This window comes from Ciconia boyciana, chromosome 9 (genome assembly GCF_034638445.1).
Source record: "Ciconia boyciana chromosome 9, ASM3463844v1, whole genome shotgun sequence".
Taxonomy (NCBI): domain Eukaryota; kingdom Metazoa; phylum Chordata; class Aves; order Ciconiiformes; family Ciconiidae; genus Ciconia; species Ciconia boyciana.
The window spans coordinates 34,494,435-34,522,056 of record NC_132942.1 but is presented as its reverse complement, the minus strand read 5'-3'; the positions used below and the strand labels follow the sequence as shown (position 1 = coordinate 34,522,056).

At 40.0% G+C, this 27,622-nt stretch overlaps 1 protein-coding gene and 1 long non-coding RNA gene across 2 annotated transcripts in view; one reads left to right on the top strand and one right to left on the bottom strand.

Moving 5' to 3' along the window:
- Positions 1-1,763: 1,763 nt before the first annotated feature.
- Positions 1,764-27,622, top strand: part of RHPN2 (rhophilin Rho GTPase binding protein 2) — a 30,992-nt gene continuing 5,133 nt past the window's right edge. The window contains exons 1-11 of the mRNA XM_072872134.1: positions 1,764-1,967; positions 12,722-12,837; positions 16,081-16,209; positions 19,181-19,256; positions 20,263-20,340; positions 21,028-21,152; positions 22,095-22,261; positions 24,603-24,790; positions 26,095-26,251; positions 26,728-26,847; positions 26,945-27,139. Coding sequence (XP_072728235.1) covers positions 1,899-1,967; positions 12,722-12,837; positions 16,081-16,209; positions 19,181-19,256; positions 20,263-20,340; positions 21,028-21,152; positions 22,095-22,261; positions 24,603-24,790; positions 26,095-26,251; positions 26,728-26,847; positions 26,945-27,139 — 1,420 coding nt within the window. The 5' untranslated portion in view covers positions 1,764-1,898. The remainder of the gene's footprint in view (positions 1,968-12,721; positions 12,838-16,080; positions 16,210-19,180; positions 19,257-20,262; positions 20,341-21,027; positions 21,153-22,094; positions 22,262-24,602; positions 24,791-26,094; positions 26,252-26,727; positions 26,848-26,944; positions 27,140-27,622) is intronic.
- On the bottom strand, positions 2,550-20,488 carry LOC140656439 (uncharacterized). The gene is made up of 4 exons (XR_012044080.1): positions 20,439-20,488; positions 18,806-18,920; positions 5,550-5,722; positions 2,550-2,852 (listed from the first exon to the last, which is right to left on the bottom strand). It is a non-coding gene; the product is annotated as an uncharacterized lncRNA (long non-coding RNA).

The following is a 27,622-nucleotide window of genomic DNA, read 5'->3' as shown; positions in this document are numbered from 1 at the left end:
AGCCTGTAAGCTTGGACTCCCTTGAATTTGCTGTAGAAATTTGCTGTGTGTAGCACTGCTAACTGTGTTTTATTCAGAGAATCCACCAGCAACGAAGAAAGGCTGCATTGTCACCAAGATATGTTAAAAGTTTTCTTTGGTATCGTACTGTGCAGAAACTTCTGCAAATTCGTGTTTTACATCGTTTTACAAAACCATTATAATAGTCATTCGTCCTGTTGTTAACTGTCTGACCCTTTGGCCTGGCTACAAACTCTTAGGACTTTATTTGGAGTAGTAGCTGTAGCCTTTCAATGAGATCGGTTTTCAATACATCCAGTGAAAGCATTGCAAACTCCCAAGTTGGTCACATTAATACTGTTTTAACTGCCAGATTGTATCAGCATGGCCTACACTGGCAAATGACTCATTTATCTCTCATTTATATTAACTTAAAACTAATTTATATGTATTGTGTTGGAGTTTTACACTGATTTGCAAGATTTAAATTTTAAAATCCTTTTTGGTTTGGCAGGTAAGTACATCTTCTAATAGCATAAAAATAATTTAAAACATTTTTTACACCCTTTAAATAGAAATTGGAGCAAGTTAAACTACTTTCCCACTTTTCTATTTAACATATAATTTGATACATTCATCCAGTATCTTTATTGAAAAAAAGGAAAAAGTACTGGGGTGGAAGTGAACGAAATTGGGAAAAACAAAATTCAGCTGACTTCCAGAGAGACAGCAGCAGATCTTTGGATCCCAATTTCTGAGTTGCTGACTCTAGTCTTCTTCCTTAGAAACAGGCAGTAGAGACACAGTTTAACCAGGCTGCTCTGCATAACTCTCTGGAGAGACACCAGCGTTTTCAAAGAAAGTTTCGGTTAAGGATGTAATTCCAAAGATATTTTTCCTTTGATAAAGAAACGTTGTCTCTGCAGATTTTTCCTGTCACAGCTACACCATACTTCTAAGAAAGATGAAAGAAGAGAAGGGAGGGGGGGAAGACAAGTTTGGTGATACCGATTTAAGTATTTTACTGTATTGCATCTTTAAATGCTGCATGCCCACGTAACTCGGTAGGTTAGGCCTGGCTAGTAATAGGAACCAATATTGGCAATTTCCTTACACGAGCGTCCAATAACAACATTTGCGAAACCGGTTACACAATGGAATATTTCGAAGACAGGAGGTTGTCAGTGCGAGCACTGCAGATTTTTGCAATGCCGAGGTTGATCCCACAGCAGTTCCCCGGAGCCGGGGCCAGCCCTGCCTTTCACCGAGATACTGTTGCCCTTATCAGGGGCCAGGGCCGGAGCCCCCCCAGCTCCCCGGGCTCTGGGATGTCTCCCGGGCATCGCGGGAAACCTTATCGTCCCGAGGCGGGCACCGGGCCCGGGGAAAGCTGGCGGCGGCCCCACGGTGCCGGGTGGGGGGCCGTCGCCAGGCACGGCGGCAGGGGGAGGCCGTGGGGAGGTGGCGGGAGGCGAGCGGTCCCTTCGGGGCGGCCAGCCAGACTCCGCCGCGCTTCAGCGGAGCGCAGAGCCGCCGCAGGGCCGGGGAGGAGCGGGGTGAGCCGCCGCCGCCGCGCAGCGGGGCGCCGGGCTGCGCTTCCAGTCAGTCACAGCCACCGCCTGGCCCCAGGCGAGGGGCACCTCGCCACGCCGGGGACTGCCCGGCCGCGGGGCTTCCGCGGGGAGCGGCCTGGGGGCCGCCGCGAAGACCTCCCCAAGGCCGCCCGCCCGGGCGGCGGAGGGGCAGCGCTGTGGGGCGGGGTAGCTCCTCCCCGCCCCCACCGGAGGTGGAGCCGGGCGGCGCCGTGGGGCAGCGCCGACATTTCCCGCAGGGTCGCGACTCCCGGCGGCAGCGCTCGCCTGGCAGCAGCGGCGGAGGGACGGCTGGCTCGCCCGGAGATGACAGACGCCCTGCCGCCCTGCGGCTGCCAGGCGGCGGAGCCGGCGACGGAGGGCTACTTTCGGAAGGTGGGGGGCGCGGCGGCCGGCTCGGGGGCGGTGGGCTGTGCGCCCGGCGGGCTCTGTGCCCGGGGCAGCTCCCGCCGCGGGCACTTCGGGTTTGGCGGTCCCCTGCCCGCCGCTCGCGGGCTGCTTTCTCCCGCCGGAGCGTCGTGAGCTCCGTCCCTCGTCAGCCCGCGGCGGAGGGGAGCTGCCTCGGGGCGGGGGGGGGGGAGGGCGAAGACGACGACATGGGGACCTCGGCTCTGCTGAGCGCGTCTGCCTGGCCAGGGGCAGGGGAGTGCCGGGAGCCGGGCTCCGGCGGGCGGGTACGCGCCGAGCTGGTGGCGGCGCGGGCGGGGCGCTCCGCGGGGTCCCGGGCGGCCGCAGTCGGACCGCCGCCGGCGCGACCCTCCGCTGTCCCTTCACCTTGCAGGACAGGAGCGCTCATACCTCCACAAAATGAGTGAAATTCCACCTTCTCCCCCCCCCCTTGCGCTCTTTCCTGTTCGCTCCTCACCGCGTCTTTTCGCTCGCTCTCTAGTAAATTGCCTTATGTACCTGTAAGGAAGTTTACTGGAGTAAGGCAATGAAGTTAACAGACTCGTTAGGAAGTCTTAATAAACATCTGCCCTAATTACTTTTCAGACTGAGTGGGCGGCTTATGCCATAACCTGCACCCGAGTTCTTTCTGCACAACAGTAATTAGGGTGAAGTATCGCCTGTAATGCAGCCCTGTGGGCTTCTCTGAACTTCACCGGAGGTGAAGGGCAGTAAGTGCCGTTCTCGGGGAGCTTCGGTTCAGCCTTCCCTCGCTGTTTTTAAGTTCTCCGCGCCTGTAACTTTTGTTGATGGGTTGTAGGTACACGGGGGTTTCGGTGTAGATTCTGGATCCGAGACCATAAACTGTTTGTTCTGTGGAGGAAAAAAAAAGCCTCATACATCAGGTTGTTGCTGCTCACCTCTGCACAAGCATATCCCTGCGATGCGCTGCAGCTACCACCGGGATTACGCGGTAGGGAGGCACGTATGCTTTGCTCTGTTGTCCTCTTTGCAGGCTGTCTGGCTTTTGCCCCCAGTAGTCACCAAATTCATAAGCCCGCAGGAGCTTAAGCAACAACATTGCCCTTTAGCAGAGGAACTGCTTGCAGCTGAAAAGAGCGAAGTTTTACCTGTGCCAGCCATGCTGCAGGAAATCAGTATTGCCATATAAATAACTAGACAGACTGAAACAAAACTTTGACCAAGTCTTGTCTGGTTTCTTCATTTGAGTAATCCTACTATAATGTTTGGTGAGTAACCACTTCTTTTTTAGTAGTCCGTAGCAGGAAATCATGAAGTGTGGCAAAGTTGTAATTATTCAGAGTTTTCACAGCTGTGTTTTCTATAGTATGGGATGCTTGTAGGCTGCCTTGAGGCATGGTAGTGAAAAAGATGACTTGTGAACTTGTCAAGTTTGTTAAGTTAGATAAATCTACTTTTCCACCTATTTGTTTTTACTGATGGGGACTAACTGAAGTTTAATAGCCAAGTTGTGCTTCGTAAGTCTTAAGAGGAGTATATCTTCTGCACTCAGACTTGCTAAAGGACTGAGTTTATTTTCAATTAAATTGTTCTATGTTAGAGTTACGTTCACTGAAACAGCATTAGATCAGTGTAAACCCCATATCCTGGGCAGGAATGAAGTTTTTCTCATATACAAAAATACTGTAAGATCAATTTTATACCTAATCATGAGCATCTTTCCTGCTTTCGAATTACTTGTGTCTTAAAGCAGTAGAAAATGGATATTAATCTGATATTAAATAAATCCAGGTGAGCCAGTGTTGCGGTGGAACATTCTTCCCTCTGTTCACTCAGATCTTTGAAAGGTTCATCCAGATTGTAAGCGTCTCTAATAAAGTTGTAAACTTCAGATCAGGCTAGATGTTCTGTCCCTAGAAGTTAGATGTAAGCAGGAAACCAGTATTCCTTGTTATACATTAGTGGAATGGTCTCACAGATCAGAGCTTTCATTCTGACTCAGTAGTTCTAGGAGAAGGGAGGGGGGGGAAACAACCAAACAACCCAAACCAGCCAAAACCCAAAACAATCCCACTCCTGGAATCTTGAACAGATAAAAGCTGTGAGCCCAAGGAGGTACTTTGGATATAGTATCTTTAGGCCTTACGTGTTCATCTGAATGGTATGCTAGGTGATGCTTCATGTAACTGAAACTAGTGATTGAGCTGTTTACATGTGCCCATGGGTCTCCTGCCCCACCCGAGTTCCTTTGTATCACTTTCACCTCCCTTTTTACATGACACTACTTTTTGTTTTCCTGAAAGGATTTGAGGGTTGGTTTACCAGTTTTGTTGGTGCGGAATCACATCAATTTCCGAGGCTAGTCTTTGTGTTTTTAGATCGAAAGACATTTACTTAATTGACCTTTTTATTCTATAAGCTGTGGAGCAAGGTGAAAACACTTGCTTTGTATCAGTCCTGCTCACAAAAGGGCTTCCAAGCACTATTTCCACATGAGGTTGCCTTCCATACTTTGCAAGAATATTCTGCACAATGAAATTTTATAATTGAGAAAAATTGAGCAGTTCATACAACATACAGTTGTGTTAGACTCTTGATATTTTCTTTTGATAAATGGATTACTGTGGGAAGTATGCTCAAAGTCTGTATACTGCGCTTTTGTGTATTTTGCTTTTTGAAGTCTTAAATACAGCATACCAGAAAACAACCTTCAGTATCCCTGAGATGCTATATGTAAACCAACTTATTTACTTAATTCTCTAGTGCCTTTTTTTTTCCTGTAGGGAGGAGGCCCTGTAAAACTATGACTGGCTCTATGTAAATGGCCATGACCAGAAATGGGGAAATGGACGCACAATCCTGTTTCCTGCTTTGACTTCTGTTGCCACACTAGAAAGTTAGGCTTGCTGTCACATTACCAGGTGAGTCTGAGATGTGATGGGTGGCAGCTTCTGCAGTCCACCTGCACCATTCCTCAGACTGCCTCTCTCCGTTCCCTTCCAGTGATGTCAGAGCTGCTCTGTAGGGACCTTGTCCTCTTTCCCTTACCCCATCTCTGTCCATTATCTCCTTTTCCCCCATCACAAAGGCCTGTCATATTTATATAGGCAAAATTAAATAATTGAATTTTCCTTAAACCTGTAAGATGCTTTGAGCTGGCTTGGATGCTTTTTTTTTTTTTAATATCTAGTTTTAAAGAAATTACCTGTGCAGCCACACAGGGTATATGCAACTCTATCAGTGTTGCCCCTGTTCCTTTCCCCTTATAACTCCCCTCCAAAACAAGCCTCTTTAACCATTTGATTAGCTGCAACTGAACTTGTGAGAAAGATTTTAGTTTTAAAAACAAAACAACAACAACAGGAAAAAAAAAAATCCTTGCTGGTGTCCTGAAGAGGATATGGCAAGGTGGAAGAAGCACCTTACTTTCCATCAAAAAGAAGATGGAGCTTCTGTCTAGAACTTTTTACTTTCTGGGAAGATGATGCACCAGGAAACTGGTTCTGCTACTGTTTTGTTTATCTCAACCGTCACATGCAGATAGCTAGCTCAGTATATTCCATGATACCTTGCCAGGGCAAACCATACCTGTACTCCTGGGTGGTGTGAGTGCTTTTGGACAGTCAGCCTTGTGCGTCGACCTCCTCTGAGCAGAGTCCCACATTCTTTCAATATTACTGGCAGCAACCTGTGAATCAGCCATGCGTATCCCGCATGTCCATCCAAATTCTGCCCCCGGCCTTTCTTCCCTGTGAAAGAGTCTGTGGTCAGCAGAAAATAACAAAACTAATGATAAGAGCAAAGAACAATTTGTTTTAAAAGTAGAGCAAGGCATTCAGACAGGAAGAATTTTTGAACAGACCGATAGTAATTAGAGCAGGTCTGTCCTTGTGTGCCACTTTGCTTATGCGAGATGCTTCTGCTACCTCTGAGGAAGTTATTCTTTAAGCAAGCAATCTGTGGATTGCTTGGCCTCTCAGACCTCTTCCTGGTTTCTTTTTTTTTAGTTACTTTTGAATTATTGTGGGAGAAACAACTCTCTTTTTTTCAAGCTGTTCTCCCCCTCTTTTTTTTTTTATTACAGCACACCACCCCACTAAACCAGTAATTTTTCATAAAGTAAATATCCCAAGTTCTGTATATTGATGTGTTTTGGGGATATTTATAAAGTAGTATTCATCCAGTTACAGGATCCAGTGCTTGCATGGTGATCTATTAGTAGGGCTATGCCTGCCCTGTTTTTTTGGGTTCTGGGGTTTTTGATTTTGGGTTGGTTTTTTTGGGGTGGGTAGGAGCAGAGCAAGGAAGTTCTTTCTGCTATATCTTCTGCTATATCTATATCTTCTTTCTGCTATATCTATATCTAGCAAGTTCTTTCTGCTATATCTTCCCCATCTTGGTTTACTGCTTTGTAACACCTTATGCAGAGTGTAACTTCTCAAATTCCCTAATCAGTCAGGAAGTTGCAATAAATTATAAGAAAAAGCCATAGTTCATTTTCCAAGGTTACCCTTTCTGTAGCTCTCCAAGCATCTGTTGGTGCAGTACTAAGCATCCTGTCTTCAGTTTGGTTGTTATGCATAGCAGTCCATTGCACTACATAGAGGCAGAGCGGTAGGACAGCTAGCTTAATGAATCTTTAGATTCTGATCAGTTTAATGAAGATGCTTATTTTCTTTTCTCTTCCCTTTCTAAAAGCTTTGGCTCCATCTGTGAGGCTAGATACTTATCATATAGACCAAGCTGATGATTCAGAAAGAAAGACAGTATATGTTAGTCCTCCCTGCCAGAGGAAAAGGCTAAAAACAGAAAGCAAGCAGTTCCATAAATGAAGCACCAGGCTGAAAATGATGATAGGTATGGTAACCAGCTCGTGAATCAGCACTTCCCTAATTAACTCTCTCTCCTTCCCCTCCTTAGCTTTTGGGGTTTCTGCTGCAGGGCTTCCCCCCAGCTGTGGTTAATGTATCAGTTTACCAACCTGCTACACCTGTGCTTCCACTGGGGTTTAGCTCCTGTGGTTGTTCTTAGTCATTAGTAGCCTGGCAACCACCAACGTGAGCATTGACACAGGAATATTTATTTGCCTATTTGTTCTCTTTCCACTTGTCTGGAGGGACAGAAACAATGTTGCGATGATTCATACCCCCAGTCATGTCATATCCACTCATTACATAGAAATTCATAAAACCTAAAACTGAAAGTAGGCCTTCATGTGAAACTAAGAATCATCTGAAACTTGCTTAGTCACGAGACAGACATCTCTGATGAAATATTAATTTTCATTTTGCTTACTGAGCAGTGTGATAAGATGGAATATTGTATAGAAAAATATGTATTTGGAATTTAATACAATATTTAGTTCTAAAACTTTATATTAATCTTTGGGGCCAGGCACTTAGAACTGTAAAATACTTGTTCATGGCACAAGTAGACCAGGCTCTGCATGACCAGATCTTCCTCCTCCCTCTTCCCCCCCCTCCTTTTTTTTTTTTTAACTTGGATGAAACTTCTACTAGTGAAAGACTTGTGGTATATACCTAAAATTTCAAAATTGAACTAGTAGAAACATGCAAAGAGAAACTTTAATTATAGTAGCAGAAGAAGGTAAGGAAATAAATATAATAATTTAGCAGGACTTTGGATCAGTTCTACAAATACTGGTGTGAATCATGCTGTTTACTGCAATTGCTATTACAGACAAAGAAGTTATGTGGATAAGTTAAATTACATACACATTTAAATATCTGGAGGATACGGCAGTTTGTGTACACTACTGGGCTTGACAAGCAGCACAGGTTGCACTGGCTGGAAAGGAATGTTTTAAGTAAGAAGGCACACCCAGTCTCAACTCTGGGTCACCTTCAGACTGTGTGGCTCATCATAAAAGTTCAAACCACTACTTCATAAATCATATTTATGTTAATTTCAAATGCTTACTGGTTTTTGTGTCCATCACAACTGGATTTCTACTGGATACTAAAAAATACTTCTGTCTTGAAGAAAGAACTTCCTGGCATTCAAATTAGATACAACTGCTTCTTTATTTGAGACCCATGCTTTTGACATCTATCTTCCCTCTGTGGAAGGTAATTTCTCAAGGCCTAGAGCTTAAATTTGGAAAACCACAAAGATACTGCCTATACACCTTAGACTGGGGGATTTTAAGGTTCCTTCAGATGAGAAGTAAGCACTGGTGCCTCATACAGAGGCAAGATACTGTCCATCCATAGCTAACCTGGAGTACCTGACTGCAGGCTTGCCTAGCTACCCTCTCTGTCCCCATGTAATCCGTAGAACAAAATCTCCGCAAAATCCCATGCAAGTCCTGAACAGTCAGTTGGCTGCTTCCTAGCTCTGGTTGGGCTCCTGCTGTTGAGCTGGCTGGTCTGATAGAGACAGTGTCACACTGAGATCCCACAGGCATTCATAATACAACTATTTGCCAAATAAATGTGTGTGGGATAATGTTTATAAACTTAAAAATAAAACCCCGTGGGATATCCTGACATCTAAGCTCAGGCAATAGTTCTAACAAGAGATGAGCAGCAATCCCATTGGAATCTGTCAGCATGCTCCATTAATTAGTCGGAGGATCGCTATCAAACATGCAGGCCCTGCACAGGCCAGCCTTCATGAGGAGGTGCATGTTTATTTGTCTAATATCAGTGTTTGTTTCTTTCAAGATGTTACCTGACTAGGTACATAAATAACATATAGCAAGAATCTATAACTCTTGTGCAGGTCTTGCCTCTGATAATGATATGTTAAAAACATACCAGTTTACTAATTCTGCAGTTCAACAATACTATTCAACCAAGCAGGAAGAAATAAAGGAACTAGCTAACTGAACTTTAGGTTTTAAAAAGCTTTTATTGGCTCAGGAGCAAAGGATAATAATATTTAAGCACTTTAAACACTTCTTTATGAAGTGCAGCTATGCTCTGAGGTGAAAAAGGCTCTAAAACCAATAGCTGAGTTTACTATTTTAATTGTCTTCACAGCAGATTTACTCATTTACTTGTCTTTTTTTTTCCCCTCAAAATACATGCAATGAAAGCTTAAATCATACTCCATTCTTAGTCATTTTTGCAACTTCCTTAGTAATAACCATTCTTTTGTTGCTATTTTAATTAATAATTTTACTGATGGTGTATAAGCCAGGGTAAAATCCAGTTCACTCTCCAAGTTGTCTTGGCTCGGCAAAGAAATAAACAGTAATTAAATGAAGCATCTAGCATCCTGTTGACAAGAAATGAAACAGTAGGTGTGGAAACTGCTGGGAAGTTTGTCCGCCAGATATTGTAACGAACTGAACATTAACATTCTTGGGATTGTCCAAATGTGAACCAAGTACAAATGCTGTCTGGGAAAGGGATCTTCTACATGGAGGAAAACAAAATGAGGCACTTCCTTGGACCAGTCTGCTAAATAACTTTTTAGTACATAGAATTTGTGCTTTACACAAGGGGGAATCTTCCTCAGATTGTGTATTTCTCCTGGGTTTTTTTTTTTTTAGATACTGGTTATTTTCACTGTCCTCTACACAGACTTCTAGCCATCAGTTTTCTGGCAGCCTGATTACAATAAAGAATTTAAGCCTGCAGATGAACACAAACTAGCTGAGTGGTCCCATCCCCTGTGCAGGAGATGTAAAAAGCAATGTTTTCCAAAAGGTAAAATATGAGTTCTTTATAGGCCTTGAGAAGTAAGTGGCAGGTATATGCTTGCAGCAGGTGAGCCTAGTCTGAAAACAGACTCCTCTATCCACAAGAAGCCTTTCATCAAGGAGACAAAGTGCAGCACTTCCAGGCACACTGGAGGTGATACGGATGCCTCAGTCTGTCAGTGCCTTGTCCTCTTAGGCCCCAGGGTTGTTTTTGCATTAAAGCTTCACACAGAGATTAGTGGCTGGTCCTGAAATGCAGGGAAACATTTCTGCCATTTTTTCTCTTTGCACAGAGTTTAAGATCATTGTAGTTTTGCACTCATCGTTCAATGGGAGCTTGTTTGATTTCTGGGCTGGAGCGTGATCAAAGGTCCACTGAAATAAACACACCACTTACACCAAGCTTCATGGGCTTGGGAATCAGGCAGTTGATCTTCCTGAAAAATTTCCCAGAAGTACAGCTGTAAAGAAATATTTGAATGATGTCATGAAACTTGTTTGGCACACAGGAAGGATGGTGAGTTCTGGAAAGAAGCTGCAGCTTTACAGAGAAAATGAAGACAAGGGCAAGGCAAGGATACGTTTAGGAAGGATGCTTGGACTAAGTGATCGAGAAAGAAGTTGGAAGAAAGCATCATAGACTTGTACAGGGATACAGAGAATAAAGGCCCAAGATGAGAATCAAGTATTCAAACTGAATGCAAAAAGCAAGAGGAAATAATTGGCAAGGTTTAAATGAAAAATGGCATGGATAGAGTGGAAGGAGAGAAGACTTTGAATACTAGTAGTAGAGACAGATTACACAACACAAAGTGAAGGAAAAGCAAAGTAGGAAAAACAGTGGCAGCCCAGAAACTAAACAGGCTAAGAGCAGAAAGTAACTTGTGGATACAAGACCATGTTGTAACTTTAAGCGTGCCTTGCTATGTCTCTGTGTATAAATGTGTGTAAAAGAGCACAAAGTATTTGGTAGTTAAAGGACTACATTTAATCTGTGAGGAATGAATGAGTTTGCTATGTGTGCATGTCCTCTTCAGTAAGAAGTTCATCTTCCATGTATTGTGCTTGCTGCCAGTGCTTTCTCAATGAAGAGAGTATATATTATGCACCCAAGTTTTGGGCTTCTGCTGTAATTGGTATTTCAATGCAGAAACATTTCCACAATAAGACTAACTTAATGTGGCGTGTTTTTTCAAGTTATCTGGCAAATGGTGCTTCTGAAGATGTTTGTACAAGCTTCCTGTCACTTTTCTTATTTATTACAAACTTTTCAAACTAGGGATTTAAAATTAACAATATTAGGCTATGTGCTTTCTCAGTTGAACTACTGTAATCTGGATTGATCAGCTCATTTCTCTATTGTTAAGTCAATTTGCCTTTACTTGCCAACACAAATAAGAACTGAACTTCAACTAGATGATTAGAACTTCATGTTCTGTTTAAATACTTACTTTTGTTGTGCTGGTATGTCATTGCCTGACCACTCATAATTAGAGCTTGTTGAGAGACTTTTAAGTGCTGTTATATCAAAACCAAATTTTTCTAGTCAAAACTAAGAGGAAGAGGACCAAAACAGTACATAATTTGGTGGCTGGAGTACTTGAGGGAAGACTTGTATTGGACAGATCTGAGCCTCCTTCTCGTGTAATGGACGATCCAGTAGGACCCTGGTAAGCTTTGTAATGATACCCAGCAAGGCCACTCAAAAAGACATGCTTTATTTAAGGGTAAGCCTTAAAACAGAGTGGTCTTATTTACTTCAGAATCAGTAGTTGAGGCTGCAGGGATGTGCTGGTTGGCTATAAATGAGTATTAATATTCAAAGACATTTGATACTTTAAAAAAGAGGGGGTGGGGCAAGTAATAAAAAAGTGGAAGTGAAACTTCTAACCTATTTAAAAAAGGTGTTAAGATTGTGTTTCCCTCAAAAAAAAAAAAAAAGACAAACATGCAGTCCTGTTAATCTATAACACTTCTAGCTTATCAGTGCCCAGCAGACTACAGTGGCTCAGTCCTGGCTCAAACACAGGTTGTAGTAGTTTGAGTCTTGTGCTTGTATAAGGTATGCATGTACACAGGAGCATTCTTGTGAATTCTGGATTTCATGCTTGACACTTTAAGGTCTTAATTTGATGAATTTCTGAAGGTATAATCAACATCTTACCCTGTCAAGCTCTATTATTCCATATCCCATCTTATCTTATTCCATCTCATATTATTCCATTTCCCATCTTACTTGATACTGAGCTATCAATATATAATCTTTGTTTGGCCAACAGGTAACAAGAAGAACTAATGGGTGGATAAATCATTGCATCTGGCACTGTGAACATATACAGATGAAATAACTTGGAAAGCTTATTCAGATTTCACATTTTTGGTGCAGTTTGTAAAGGTGCTGTTGGGTTAGGGCAGGGCGGACTTAAAGATCCGAGAGCGTTTCCTGGGTGTGAAGAAGAGCTGTGCAGATAAGCAGTACTGTGCCAAAAATATGTTTGAGATGTGAAGAAAGGAACCTAGGGAAGGAGGGGTAGGAAAGGTACTGAAGGTCTGAGCACCAGAAGGAACAAGAGCAGAGATCCTTAGAAAGGTTCTTAAAACTGTGAGCAGTAGTGCCACCAAAGTTGTTTTCTGATAGAGTTGTATTTCAAGGCTGCATCTATCCCGCTATGAAACTCTGATATTTTGCAAAGGTTAAGCAGAAGCTTTGATAGGAGTTATTGCCTTGCCAGATACTGGTTTTATGAAATCTGTAGAAACTTAGTAACACTGCCAAATTTGGTTGTAATTGGAAAATAGCTTCAAAAGATTTCTAGGGAAGAACAGACTGGCTCACACGTGTACATAAGCTTTAAAACAAATATTTTTTTGCCCAGATTTTAATATCAAATGCTCTGGTCATGGAGTCTCTTTTGCTTTTAATGACCAAGTTTGAGAAAAGAGACACTGTCAGTCCCTCATCACGGATGTCAGTGTAGTTAATTTGTATTCATACAGAACCCATGCCATTAAAGTTCATTCAAATTCAGTGTTACTCCTTTTTCAGAGTCTCCTCCAACAGCAACAAAAAACCTTCTTTCCTTAATTCTAGGGATGTAATCCTCTCGCTGAGACTGGTCGAAGCAAACTGCAAAATCAAAGAGCTGTCCTAAACCAACAGATCTTAAGAGCAGTAAGAATGAGAACTGGTGCTGAAAATCTTTTAAGGTATGTGTCATGACTTCCTAGTTCTCTTGCCTGAGCAACAAAATTATTATTTGTTTTAATTTTTTAAAAGTCTCTTAGCTATTGCTTTTTCCCAGTCTGCCTAACCTCTCCCCTAACAGGCTGCATAAATTACTGCCAGATGCTTTGTGAATCTCCCTGGAGTTTTTTAAATGCTGTGGCTCTATAGAGTTATTACCTGCTATAAAGTGCACTTTCAAAGCTGCTGTGTTGTAGCAAATGAGCTGCATGTTAGACTATCGTATGTTGCTCTGTTTGATCAGCTTTATTGCTAGTGATAATGGCGAGTGAACCTTGCTGAATATTGTAATGAGTCCTTTTTACACCTTAAATCAAATAAACGTATTGTCACTGTGGTGTTGCTTTTTCCAAGATCTTAGATCTGTGCTCTGCAGTGGAAAGGACCATCAGTTGTCTTATTTATTCCATGTAGTAGTGATACAGGAGTAGCAGGGTAGCACACATCTAACTTGAGCTGGGTTACAGTTGCCACCAAATTCTCCTACAGTTTAAGGTAACTGGAAGAGACTTTGCCCTTTATTATATTTTGTCCACCAAATCTTATTTTAAGACACAGTTTCTTATGTGGCTGTCCCCATAGGAATAGCCTAATGTTGACCCTTTTGAGGCTATTGCATCCTGTGATTAACTGCTTAGCAAACAGTCCTGTAGCTTTCCAACAATCCATCTCTCTGTTACACAGAACTGAAAATTTCCCCAATACTTGTCTGCAATAGTCTCCTATAGTGTCTGTTTCCCTGCAACTGGAGGAACAATGGGTCTCCGAGAACAAAATAGTCAGTATACTTCCCTTAGAGAAGTCAAAATGCTTGGATGAATTAACTTTTCTTAAACTGGCCGTTAATTGATAGGTTGCCCTGTGCCTGTCACCTGCCTTTATCTCTGCTATTGGCAAGAGAGGTGATGGGTCCAAAGCTTATGTAGTTTAGCCTCTATGACTGACTACATTTTGCTTTGTTTTCTGGTAATTGACTTAAGGAGTAAAACTTGGGGTCTTTTGCTACCTCTTGTATGCATGGCAAAATTCTTGTATCTGCTTTTGAAACTGAACGCTGTTCATTCAGTAGATGTTTCTGCATGCCAACTCAGGAGTGTTTTGGAAAGGCTAAAGAGATGAGTAATATCTAATGCGAACACTGGTTACTCTAACGTTCAACCTAAAGATGTCCTAAAGTTCGGCTCCTGATACAAATATGAACTGCTGAAATACTGAAGTTGCTACTGACAAGAGTGGGAGCTAAGCCTATCTGAAGAGTAGAGGATAGACTTATTGCTAAGTTAACAATCTAAAATGAATTTACACCTGTTAGACTATTAAAACTTGCTAGGTCTTTGAAAGAAGCAATTTTAAAAGTAACCTGACCACTAGATAGTTCACATGACTAGACAAATTTACAGTCTCCTAAGGAAAAACCTAAATAAATGAGCTTTATGTTTTCAGCTTTTATTTGCCTTTCATCAAGTTCTAAAAGAAGCAAGCCAATTGCTGTCCACAAGGAGCCTCCTGCAACAGGACTTGAGAAAAAACTGGAAATGCGGGTTTCTTTACTTTTGGCTGAAAGTAAACGCTAGGCTTGAAACAAATGATCCATCTAGTGCAAAGACTTTTGTTTTTAGAACTTCTGAAAGTTACCCTCTCCTTTTAATTGCCTTTTGTTCTGGAAGTTCTGAGTTAAAACTGAATTCAGAGTAGAGTTATGTGGATCTCAAGGATATCACGTTGCCCCTATTGCTGTCTTTTGCTGTTTGTCGTTACAATGTCTACAGTGCAACAACATGAAAAGGTAATAAAATTAAATTGGCATGGACGTTGAGAGCGATATAGCTATATTAGAGGAGTTCGCCTGGATGGACCATAGGGGTTTCTGAGAAAGATATTACAATCCCTCCTACGGAGGATGGTAAGCTAGACCAAGCATGGAGCCTTAATAACAGTAATTAAATTGCTCCTAGCATCAGAGCTCGCCCGTAACTGGCAGTGGTGCTGCCTTTATCAAGGAAGATCCACTCCAGCCTGTATTTGTGTCCAGTTTGGCTTATGCAGGCAGCAGGTGTTAACATTGCTTAATCTAAGCAATCTCAGGTATTCAATAAATTACAGCATAAAAAACTCGCAGATAACACATTTATAATATGAAGTACAAGCTTAGAATCTTAGCCTTGGAATTACTAGTTCTTCACCAAGCTGCTCATAAAACTGGAGGATTGTTCCAAGGGGAGCCTAGATATGAGAGGGTTGTTCATAAATATTTATGAGAGTAAATTTTGTCTTAAAGGTAAATGCAAAATGCTGCAAACATACAATAAGTTTGTTATTGTCTAATGATTTGGACTCTCTAATATAGGGGTACAGTATCTTAAGCCTGGATATGGATCAGGGTCTTTTATCTTGAACTCATACCTGTGGTTATAGATAACAGTTTAAGTCTCTTGAAAACAGTAATACTGTGTGGAGAATCAGGTTAGAAACAGTGATATAATATCCTGAAATACACAAATAAGAAATAGCACAGAAATGCTCTGGGGGGCTAAATACTAACAACCACTGTGCTCGCAGTTCAAAACGCTGTCATGTAAATACGTAAATGGCAAAGGAAACAAGCAAACAAAAAAATCCTATTTGCATCTGACAAAAAAAAAGATAAAATTGTATTGTATTAAAAATAAATATCTTTCTACCTGTATAATTGGCTGTAAACATTCTGTAGTAACAGTTTTATGGAAAGTTGTTTGCTTTTATTCTTAAGATCAGAAGTCTTACCAGATCATTATTCAATTCATAAAGCAGGGAAGTCTCTTTGGAAAAAATATCTCTTGACTCCCCCTACCTCTACCCTCATATCTTCTTCTAGGAAAAGATCACATAATCCAAAAATAGCATAGTGATTCTGTTTAAGATGCTTTAGTTTTGTTGATTAACGTATCTGAAAATAAGCCTGACCCTTAATCACAGAAAAAAAAATTTAGCACATAGCAAACCTTCTATGTGACTGCGTGCTGTTATCTGGAAACTATCCCAGGCGCTCTCTTGACAGAAAAACCTAATAAATTCTGTAATATGAGGTCTTGTATCATCTCCTAAGAAGATTTAAAAAAAAAAAAATCTTAAAAATGCTGAGAATGCTGGCAAGGAGGTCAACCAAGCTTATGTACAAAACCTTTTCCTCAGAAATAAAAAAAGTATATGTCTCTTTCTTTCTGCAGAGCAACTACCAACAACAAAGTACGAGAGCAGGTACTACTGGAACTGAGTTTTGTAAACTCAGACCTGCAGATCTTAAAGGAGGAATTGGAAGGACTTAATATCTCAGTAGAAGTTTATCAAAATACAGAGTAAGTATAAAGCTAGGTTACTAAATTATTAACAGATCTTCTGTTTACCACTGGAAACAGAATTGTTTCTAGGTGAATGTGAATGCTGGACAATAATTACGTGAAAGAACAGAGAGCTTGATAGGAAGAGAACATATTTGATGGTAGATTTGTTGACTAAGGGTTAGTCTGCATATTTGTCTTTCACTTGGGAAAGGTATGTACCACTAATCCTTAGATACGGAGTTCCTTCGTGGAGGAGAGTATTGCGAGAATTGAAAGCTCTTGTCAGTTTATGGGGAGACACATGGCACGTAGCAGAATTTCCAGTACTAGAATGGCTAACTGGTTCAGGGCATTCTGGCGTGAGCAAACCTAGTGTTATATCTGTTCTGAAATCCAGCGCATATAACAGTCCTCTCTTTAGCTGGAGAATAGAAGTCCAACACTGATTTGGAGCTCAGAGCAGACTTGAGGTGATCTCTAAGGTGTGCACTTCAGTGACAGAAATCCATAAATTAGCTGGCTAAAACAGAGAAATATTTAGTAGATGAAGTTGGAATTGTTCCAAGATATTTTTCCAACTTTAAAGAGCACACTAAACTTCAAATTGCAATGGATTCCTCCAAGAGAAAACTTAGAAGTTAAAGATTATTCATTGCCTGAATACTTCAGGGATTTCTGTATCAGATGTCTTGTTGCTCCTAAAACTAACCATTTGCTATTTGATTAACATTAGCATAGCAGCTCAAGACACAAATTGAGGCGCTCCATATGAGGGGGGTATAATTTTGGGTCCCCTCTTAGGCCTATTCTCAGTTAGGTGTTAACTTCCAGGTGGACTACAAGGAATTCTTCATGTAGAAGGACTAAGCGCATTTCCAGTGGGGTATCTTTCAACTGAATGCCGACCTGATGCAAAATATCTGTGTTTCATTTTTCTCAAAAAGAAATTTGTGCTGAAATTCCTGCCCTCCACCCCCATGTCAAACTTCGACTACTTGATGCAAAAATGTGTTTTGTTCGAGATTTTTACCAGTCTTCATAGATGCATGTGAGCATAGAGAGCAGTATGAAAGTTACGGCTTTGGGAATGAGAGCAAGACTCCAGAATTACTATTCCTTCTTATAGCTAAAGAATATTCAAAATATTTGGATTCTCAATGAAGGGTGAGCAGTAGGTCAGGCCCCAAGGCAGGTAGAAGCCTTGCGGCTGGACAGTAGTGTGCTTTTTATTCTCTGCTGATCCTACTTCCCCAATCTGTTTTGAATGGTGTTTTACCTTTCTGATGCTGTTCATTGTAAGCTCTAAATGCTTTTTTATGTTCCATCAGCTAAAATAATTAACTCCCTCTGCAACTGTTCTCCAGCCTTCAATAGCAAATAGCTATTAATAGTTGCTCTCTGAATCTATTGTGCATATAGTCATCAACATGAGATCACACCCACATTACTAGGCTACACTGTATTGTGTTACACCAATCTAAGAGTTGGCCTTCCCAGTACTTGCACACATCTCAGCTGGATTGAGAAACATGACACTATTTCTACTCAGTTCTGGAAATCCAGGATCACCTCCCTAACTGTTCAGTGCTCCCACGATGTTGACTCCATGGGTGTGGCACCTTAGAAGCTTAAAAAATAGAAATTCAGTTCCTTTGAATGACAAATGCTGGTGTCTACAGGGACTGTGGGTGGTACGAGAATTCATTAAATCAGTAAGTTAGGATTTCTTTTGCATGTGTCTCACTTCCTTTTGGGGAAAAACTCTTGATATAATCTGTTGTAAAAGTGTTGTGGTTTCTCCTAAAAGCCTCATCAGATATCGGATTATTTGAACTACCTGCAGTGGTGTTTTGGCTCTGTATCCTGTAAGTCCTTTTCAAGCTAGCAGAGCCACTTTCTGGATGGTGCCAACCAGTTTAAGGACTCTTCCTCTGCTGAGGAAGCTGCACTCCTACTCCCACCTTCCCGAGATGGAATTTTCACCAGTAAGAAAGTGATTTTGCTGGCTTTGCTGATAAGACCATGAATGAATTGCACCCATAGGATTTTGTAGTTGGTAATGGAATGCTCTAACTAATGATTAGACAGTCAATCAGTTGTTTTCAGGAAAAAGGAAGATATCAGGTAAACCTTATAATTGCCTAATACTGATCCGTTAAACCTACTGAACAAACTATGTATCTAGAAGCAATTCTGATCTTTCTTTTTTATAATTAGGTAATATGCGTAGTGGAAGAGCAGTATGTGTAGTTTTTGATGGTGCTCTTTAATTCATAATAGTCTTATTAGCTAGTGTTGTTTACTAAGATGATCTGGGTTTAAGGCTGTGATACAGATGTGTATTCTCTTGAGGATCAGATTTTTAAGTCACAGTTCTTGCCCTTATTGCCCTTTGATAGTTTAGAGGTTGACTAGTTTAGAGGTTGACACCTAGCATTGTCTACAAACTAAGTAGTTCTCAGACTTCCTAGTCTTAGACCTTTCACTGTTAAAGTTGGTATACTTTGGCCCTGCTCTTCCCTGTGTTAGACACGCATCACTTCTACATATGGAACTATTGGTAGCATGTAAAATACTGATTATAACTATTGATGATTACCATAGCTCTTACCATGGTAGATCTCCTAGCAGCTGTGGAGCTGTTTTCTGTCCATATAAATTGTGCAGGTGTATAAAGCTTGAGGTAAATTGGAGTAAGCCAGCCCTTGAGAGTCTCCTTTTCTTTCCTTGAAGGAAAAATAGGCTCAGATGAGGGAAGGGGGAGGGGGAAGCACAGGCAAATAGCTTTCCTCACTCTCTTCTTGAGGAGTCTTAGGCCATTAAGTAGACTTTCTTGGGCAGGAAGGAATTGTTATAAACTATGTACCTTTTACCTGAACACCCATCAGCGTACTAACTTTCTGTCATCAAATGAAACAAAAGTAATTATCTTATCATCAGACAAACAGAAAACAAATATTTATGCATCTTTTTGTTTTTTCCATAGAGAGACTTTCAGCATTCCCTTGGTACCTCTTGGCCTGAAGGAAACCAAAGAAGTAGACTTTATGCTCCCCCTCAAGGTAAATTTCAGAGACACATTTCAGAATGAATAGTTAACAGAAATAACTTGCATTTCAGATTTGTTTAAAGAAGCAGAAGTAATTTACGTACAAATCATTTTGTTTCATTTGCCCTAAAACTGAGATCACAATGTGTTTAAAAATTAACCATGAATTATTTGGGTCATTGCTAATATCTAACTAGGACAAGGAGTCAGAAGATGTTGTAAAAAATCCCACTTTGGAGACAGTAGAGTTAAACCAAAGAGAATAAAAAAATCCTTCTACAGTTTTTGGTTCCAGTAAGACTATTGATTACTACTCTAAGTGTGAAAGGAAGTAGTAATGAAGGTTTTATTCAGCATAACGCAGTCATACTCCAACTTGCACTAACCAAGCTATCTCAGTTGGGAAGCAGTGTTGCAGCATTAATACTGCTTGTTTGCTTGCTATTTGAGCCACCTTCTGTATTTTTTGGACTACTCTGTATTGTGCAATGTAGATTTTTATCTCATGGTAAGCCATCTTATATCACCATAGCATTTGTCTCTGCTTTTACTTCTGTAGGTTAATCTCCATGGTCAGATTATGGTACCACTTTATGCCATTGCAGTTTTGTTAATTTAAGTGGAATTGCACTAACATAGCTGACAAGAATTTGGCAGTCTCTTTCTGTTAATGGGGTTTTTATGGTCACTTGATTCCCTTGTTATTTTAGCTAACAGGGTTCGTTTGTCCCTTTCAAAACCACTAAGTATTGTTGTTTTAAAACCCAATGGAGTTGATGTAATAGGTGTTTGGTTCCTTTACACCAGACTGCAATTTCTTGTCTCAGATATCAAATCAAATTATTAGTTCTGTTGTCTTTTTGTAGTCTCATTGCTATGTGTTACTATACTATTGACTGGGAGGGAGTAGACAACGTGTGAATCACAACTGAATCAATTTTGTACTGTTTGCAACTGCAGAAAAAAGTTAATAGTTTAGGTTAATTTTACATATTTCAATTTTTTACTTTTTTTTTTAGGACTTTATTCTGGAACATTATAGTGAAGACAGTTCTGAGTATGAAGATGAAATAGCAGATCTCATGGATCTGAGACAAGTAAGTTCAAGCATGGACATACTATGACGTGTCTTAATTTACAGTTGCAAATAACACTTGTATGGAATCAGAATATGCCACTATTACTTATAACTTACCATATTCTTACTGACTTCTTTTCTGAGATATGGAACATGCATCTCCATTGTCCAAGAGCTTTACAATCTGAGTAAAGAACACGTGAAGAAAAGATGAAGTTATGCAAAGTGATTGAGCTATTGACACAACTTCATACATTTTGTAAAGCTAAGATTTGTCTTATCTGCTTTTTTTACTTTAAAGTATTTTAAATTTAGCAGGAAGAGTGAAGTGAATGCATCTGGCAAAAGATTGTAGTAGAATGGTGGTTATTTCTAACTATTGTTTCCTGTATTATACTAGAAACACAAACTTTCTTTGTAGCTTTCATAAAATACCTACATTAATACTACATACCTAAATTTAATTAACTCTCAGACTTGCCAAACAGATCCCTCTTGCTTCCTTAAAGGTTATGTGCTACTTCTGTGCAGCTGAAAAACTCTTATTTGGAATGCATCCATATGGCCTTAAGCTTACTGTTCTCAGATTCCACACATTTCTATGATATGCAGAAGTCCAAAGGAAGCAGAGCTTTATCCTTGGTGTTTCAATATTCATCCTATAACTCGACAGAATACACTTTATTTTAATCTGTTGTATTTTAAGGCCTGCCGTACTCCTAGCCGAGATGAAGCTGGCATTGAGATGTTGATAAGCTATTTCCTTCAACTTGGTTATGTAGAAAACAGATTTTTCCCACCCACCAGGCACATGGGAGTTTTATTTACATGGTAAGTGTGTAGTTAGTGTTTGTCTTGTCTCCCTCCCCCCCCCCCTCCCCCCCCCAACACTGTTAATCACTAACTGTCTTCTGTTTAAATTGAAGCGTGTCAGTGTGTTTCTCCCCACCACTCCCTGAAGTGTGTGTTGTCATTTTTTTTTTTTTTTTAGTGTTAAGAGTTAATCTGAATACAATGCACCCTTTTCATGCTTAGAGTGAAGCTGTTGGCTAGATTATGATTTGGGCTACGGGTTAGCACAAGAGAAAAAGAGAGAAAATAATCTTCATTTTGGAGAACTGTATATGTTTCCTGGACTCTTAACCTTGGTGCACAAAGCAGATGGGGAATGGGTCAGACCTTAATGCTGCTCCTTCAGTTTTTTAAGAAGAGCATTTGGGCCAGAAGAGAAGAGTGACTTAATTTATTATAATGGAGTGTTTACTACATCTATGAGCAAAGTTTGACTCTGAATTCAGAATTTTATTTTTATGGTAAAAAAAGATGACTACCATGCAGCCAAGACGAACTGCTAAATTTCTATTCATAACTGCAAGAAGAAATTTTAAAAAACAAGCTATAGAGGATCCGAACATGGCAATAGTTGATCTTTGGCAGCATCTGAGTATGAGAACATAGCAGCACGTATGGATACTTCCCCACTATGCTCTCAGCCTCTGTGATGTTTTATAGGCACTTCTGAGTTAGATATAATATGCTTATGGAGGCATTGCTATAAAACCTGCTGAAAACTAAGCATCGAATAAAGCACTGGCTTGTGGCACTTACCATTATATGCTGTGAGGACAATTTATTTCTGTTCACCTTCATTTTCACTGTAGCAGAACAATTATTAAGAATTCCACTGCTCTTTTGGAAAAACAGAATGAAAATATCTGTTGTTTCAATGGACTCTTCTAATCTTAACACTTTTTCTAATATTTGTTTCCCAAGGTATGATTCCTTCACAGGTGTCCCAGTGTGTCAGCAAAATCTGTTGCTTGAAAAAGCTAGTATTTTATTCAACATTGGAGCCCTCTACACCCAGATTGGAACAAGATGCAATCGTCAGACCCAGGCTGGACTCGAAAATGCTGTTGATGCTTTTCAGAGAGCTGCAGGTACAAATTTAAAAATATTAGGAAGGTCTTTATGCAAATGTTCTTAATCTGATCCTGACATCCTGCAGATTTCTGCATTTCCCACTGACTTCATTACACAAAAAAGGAGGAGTAGGGAATTTCAAGAAGCTTAGTGAAGAGCTGAGATGAAGATTTAAGGCAAAACCTGGAACTGTAGTCTGAACATGCAGATAAAGATAGTGAATACTGTGGTTAATGATTAATGAACTGCAGTTCAAAGGTCTGAGTAATAGCCCTAATGTTAACTGCTTCATTGTTCATTCTTTGTTTCACCAACATAGCTGCTTTTACATCAGTGATAGTACATTGGTGTAAAATCTGTACAAGAAACAATTCAAAGTGTTGATAAAGGGCTTAAAACCTAGTTTTCATATGGTCTCTTCAAAATTAATCTTACTGTGTTCTCTGGTGAAATTTGCAATTCACTGGAAGCTGACTATACATTTTCCATAGATTCCAAAGGCAATCAGGTTCAAAATAATCAATCAATCTCTGTCCCAAGTGAAGAAGAATACAAATTCTAATAAAAGGAATCATATCCCTTGAGCTAACATGTTATAGAAGCTTTTGTTTTGTTTTTTCCAAGTAGATTTTCTAATTTTTTGTAAATGTCATCTGTGCTACACATAATGCTTAAAGACATGACCTACGTAATTAATATGTACTGTAAGATTTATTTCTGCACTGACAATCTGTGGCTATTGGTTTCCATTGCATGGAAACCAATGTGGTTCCGTGCTTCCATGTAGTGGAAGTTTGTAGCTTTATCAGCTACAAACTGTGGACCACAGAGTTGGATTGTCATAAAACCCCTGTTTTGAATACATAGCTATCAAAAAAAATTTGATAGCCTTTCTTCATGCATTTATTAAATAAATTATTTTTCAATCTTTGTACTTCATGTAAAAGAAATTACACTACTTGAGAAATTTCTCCATTTTGCTGCTGCTCCTTCCATTTTGCAGATAAAAATCACTGCTTTTCACTTCAACATATTTGCAGAACAGAATTAATTCACAAATTGAAATGCATCATTGGCTACCACAGTACCTTTGCAGGGCCCCAAAGCAGTGTGCTCAGGAGGCATTTCATTGTACCTGTGCATGGCTCCGTAACGCTGTTCATTATGTTGGTAGAGACATGATATAGTATGTATTAACTGTTTCTCTGTGCTTAATGGAAAATGTTGCACAGAGTTTATCCTCAACAAAGCTGTCGGTGTGCATATGCTTACTGCATAAGCAGAAATATGTTGAGAACGAAAAAAAATATTTTTTTTTTTTTGCCCTGTACTTTCAGTCTGTTTCCGTAGGGCACTGCATCCGTACTTGGGATGTGCCTGGCAAGTTTGGGGTGTTGTGTTTTGTTTTTTTTAATGCAAAAAGACAGAGATGGCCATGATTCAAATTTGTGTAAGGGCATATTAATAAGTTAAAAGATAAGTGTAACATAAAAAATAAAAAATCTCAGAAACTGGTAGTAGGAAAATGCAGCACAATGTGGCCAGAACTGGATGTAGTGGCAAGAAGTAAGATTACAGAAGCTGGGACACTTAAAAAGCAGAGGTCTTATCGTTACACTTTTGTGGTAGTATCAGCAATTAACAGGCTAGTAGAACTCACTAAACCAGTTGGATGACGTGCATGCTGAAGGTTACACTTCCATCCCTGAAACTGTTACTTAATATTTGCACTACAGTTAGTGTTTCATTTTGATAAATGATAGAAACTATTAATATGTTGGTGGAACCAAATGTCTAGATCGGAATCTAATTTTAGCCTATTAAATATACTGTTCTAGTTTACCTATGGGGATGGAACTGTGCTTTCATTGGGACATACAATGCACTTAGCAGCATCTGAAAAGCAGAGTCATAATTAATTAAGTTTATATATTTGTTTGTGTTCCTTCCATTCAAGGGTTCTGCTGTCACCTCCTTGTAGTTGCGTAGATTTTTTTCTTTCTTGTCCTATGTATAAGCCCTAGCCTACCACTCCCACGTACAAGTCGCATTCAGTTCAGCGCAGCTTTATGGTCAATCACAGGAACTGTTATAAGCAAATCTGAAGGTATTGCCCTTAAAACTTGCAGCTTCTGTTGCTCTGAATTGTAATTTTGAGAACTGTGCCTGGAGGTGTTTGGGAATGCAAAGCAAAACCTGTAGGTCAGTTTAATTTTATGTGTACTAAGAATCCCATCAGATTGCTATAGTGCAATAGTAGAAAGCATGCTTTCAATCTTAATTATTATGGTACATGCTGGAATTAAGTTCACTTGTTTCTCTCTTTGTAATGCTGACAAAACCACTTTGTAATTTCAGGAGTCCTAAGCTACTTAAAGGAGACCTTTACTCACACACCAAGTTATGATATGAGCCCAGCTATGCTGAATGTACTAGTAAAAATGATGCTTGCGCAAGCTCAAGAGTGTGTGTTTGAGCAGATTGGTCTTCCTGGAATACGCAATGAGTTTTTCACACTTGTGAAGATGACACAGGAAGTTGCCAAGGTAAAATGAGACTTAAAATTCAGTCTTTAAAATAACTGTTTACAGTGCTGTGTTACTAGCTACAGCCTCTAGTAGTATTAACAGCATTTATTAAACCTAAATGTTCACAACCACTACTGAAAACCAAAAGTAACAAGGGACGGCTCACAAGCTACAATGAGAATCACAACCGTTCAGAAGATTAAAATGCAAATAGCTGCAATCTAAATATCATTATTTGAGACCTGTTATGATTTGCTTTTAATTCATAATTCATGAAGTTTAATAGAAACATGCTGGAACACCTGGGCAGTGAACTGGCTGAAGGTTTTTTACAAGCTGTTTGTTATATTGCTCTTTCAAACAGTACAGATCTTGTCCAGAACAACATACAAAAGGACAGGGTGGTTTGTGTATTTCTCTGTTAAGTATTGAACACAACCTGTCTGTTGTTTCCCAGCAGCTGGAGGTTATGCAAACTTAAAAATCTTAAGTCCAAAAGAATAACTAAATTGTAACTGGGGGAAGGACCCTGATAAGCAGAGTCAGATTGGTAGCTGCAGAGCTGTCTTGGGACTTGCCTGAAAAACGGAGAGGCAGGCTGTGCCCCAGAAGGTAGTGTTCATACTTGATTGAGGTTGTTGACATAAAAAACTGGGTATGCTGACAAGATATGAATATGCTTTCTGAGCCATTTCAGAGTAGCAGATATATAACTGGTTCCATACTGGATAAATGGGCAAAGCCTTTCCTACCAACCTGTAAAGCCACCCTGTAGGCTTGATCAGCTGCAGGGGAAAGATTCTTGGATTCTGCTAGGTGGAGTTTTTTGATCCATTAAAGGAGCATTCACTGCTTGAAAAACTATTTTATTTCTTCTGCATAAAGGATAGTAGCCCAGTTTTAACTAGACCACACAAACTTAAGGCTAGATATGACTCCACAGTTTCAGAAGTGAAGCACAACCCTACTGTATAAGTAATATGCTTCACCCTTTTTTCTCAGCTGAATTAACCTGATGCGATGTATTTGTAAATTAAACCCCATTTGTTATATGGTGTTTTTATTGAACCCTGAAGCCATATAGATTGACTGACTTAGTCCATCTGTTCTTGTAGAAAATGGATTTACTTGTAAGGGAAAAAATCAGAGATGAAATTTCAAATTTTCTCAAAACTTATTTCCATCCCTTTCTAACCATCCCGTCCTGTCCCCCCCCCCCCGATGTGATGCATGTTAAATTATCTTAAGGCTGAATATAATATCCCTTACTTGAGCTCCTAATAACTAATGCTAAATTCTCATACTTATGTGCTTTATTTTAGGTGGGAGAGGTTTACATGCTGGTTAACACTGCAATGAATCAGGAACCAGTGAAAGAGAATATCCCCTATTCCTGGTCTAAACTGGCACAAATAAAGTCAGACCATTACAAAGCTCTGGCGCATTACTTCATTGCCACCATTCTGTGTGACCATGAATGTAAGAATTGTACATTTTTTATATATTCATATAAATAACAATAATAAACACATAAACGGTTATAATTTGGTCTGTGAATAAGAGGAGGAGCCAGGAACTTTGGGGTTTCAATATATGTTAATCTGTGGCCATTTTCCCATTCAGATATGAAGGCCATGCTTTTTTGTCCTTTATGGAAGAACGTCAAAGTTCAATAAACTAACTTCTGTAGAAACAAAAGAAATATTATATCTGTTATATGCTACTAAATTGTTCAATTCTTGTCAATATGTTCTGGCATATAAGTATTACTTGTATACTACAGATGATAAAACTGATAAAAGTCCTAAAAACTTGAAATTCACATCAATATATGTGTGTAAAACACATTTGACAGCATTTGGAGAGAAGGTAGTAATAACTACACAGCAATGCACCTAAAGGAACAGAGCACCAAGAGATGTGTAATGGTTAATGTTCTATATCAATTATTGTAGTGCAGTCCAGTGATGATGAAGATCAGCAGGAGAAAGCCTTGTCCCAGTTGTATAACTACATGCCTGAAGGACTGATAGTTCTCACCGTTTTAAAGGACAAAGTTCAGAGAAAACAATTAGGTAACTGCCACTTTCACACAGCTACTAGACACAATTTTAAAATTACCTTGTATTTATTGTCTGTGGAGGACAACCAACGGTTTCTAACTCTTTTCAGGGAAAGCACATTTACGCAAAGCCATTGTTTACCATGAAGAAGCTCTAAGAGTCTGCGGTCTGTGTAAAAAGCTTCGAAACATTGATGTGCTTCAGGAGGTTCTGACAGCTGCACATAAGCGCTCACTTCTCAAATATGCTCAGCAAGAGACGGAAGATGACTTTCTCAGTCTAATTCAGGCTCCAGATATCCTTCGTAAGTATGCACAGCTAGAAATAAAGGGTATCTAACCATATGTGTAATGCTTTCATGGGGATATGCCTTTATTTTATATATATGTATACATATATAATATGTATATATACATAATATAAACAATGTACAGGTTGCATACTGTACAGTTGAGTTCAGATTCCTTACATGTTTCCTCAGTCACAGATAAATGAATTTTGTTACAGCTGCTTTACAGTGTTTCTGTCTCTGGCCACATAATTTTCTGGGGTAGATAATTATTATTTAGTCACCAAAATGCTGAATTCTATCTTGTGAGCTAGAAAAAATGGAGAAACTGTAAAAACTTAAAATCATATGGGGGAAAAATAATAACTGGTTTTTGTAGCACAACTCTACTGGTCTAAGCTGTTAACTCAATTTGACTGCTACTGGTTCTTCCTACTTAGTCCAGTTCATCCAGCTCTTTCTTCTTTGGAAGCAGTGGGAAAGAATGAGGGCTGGTTT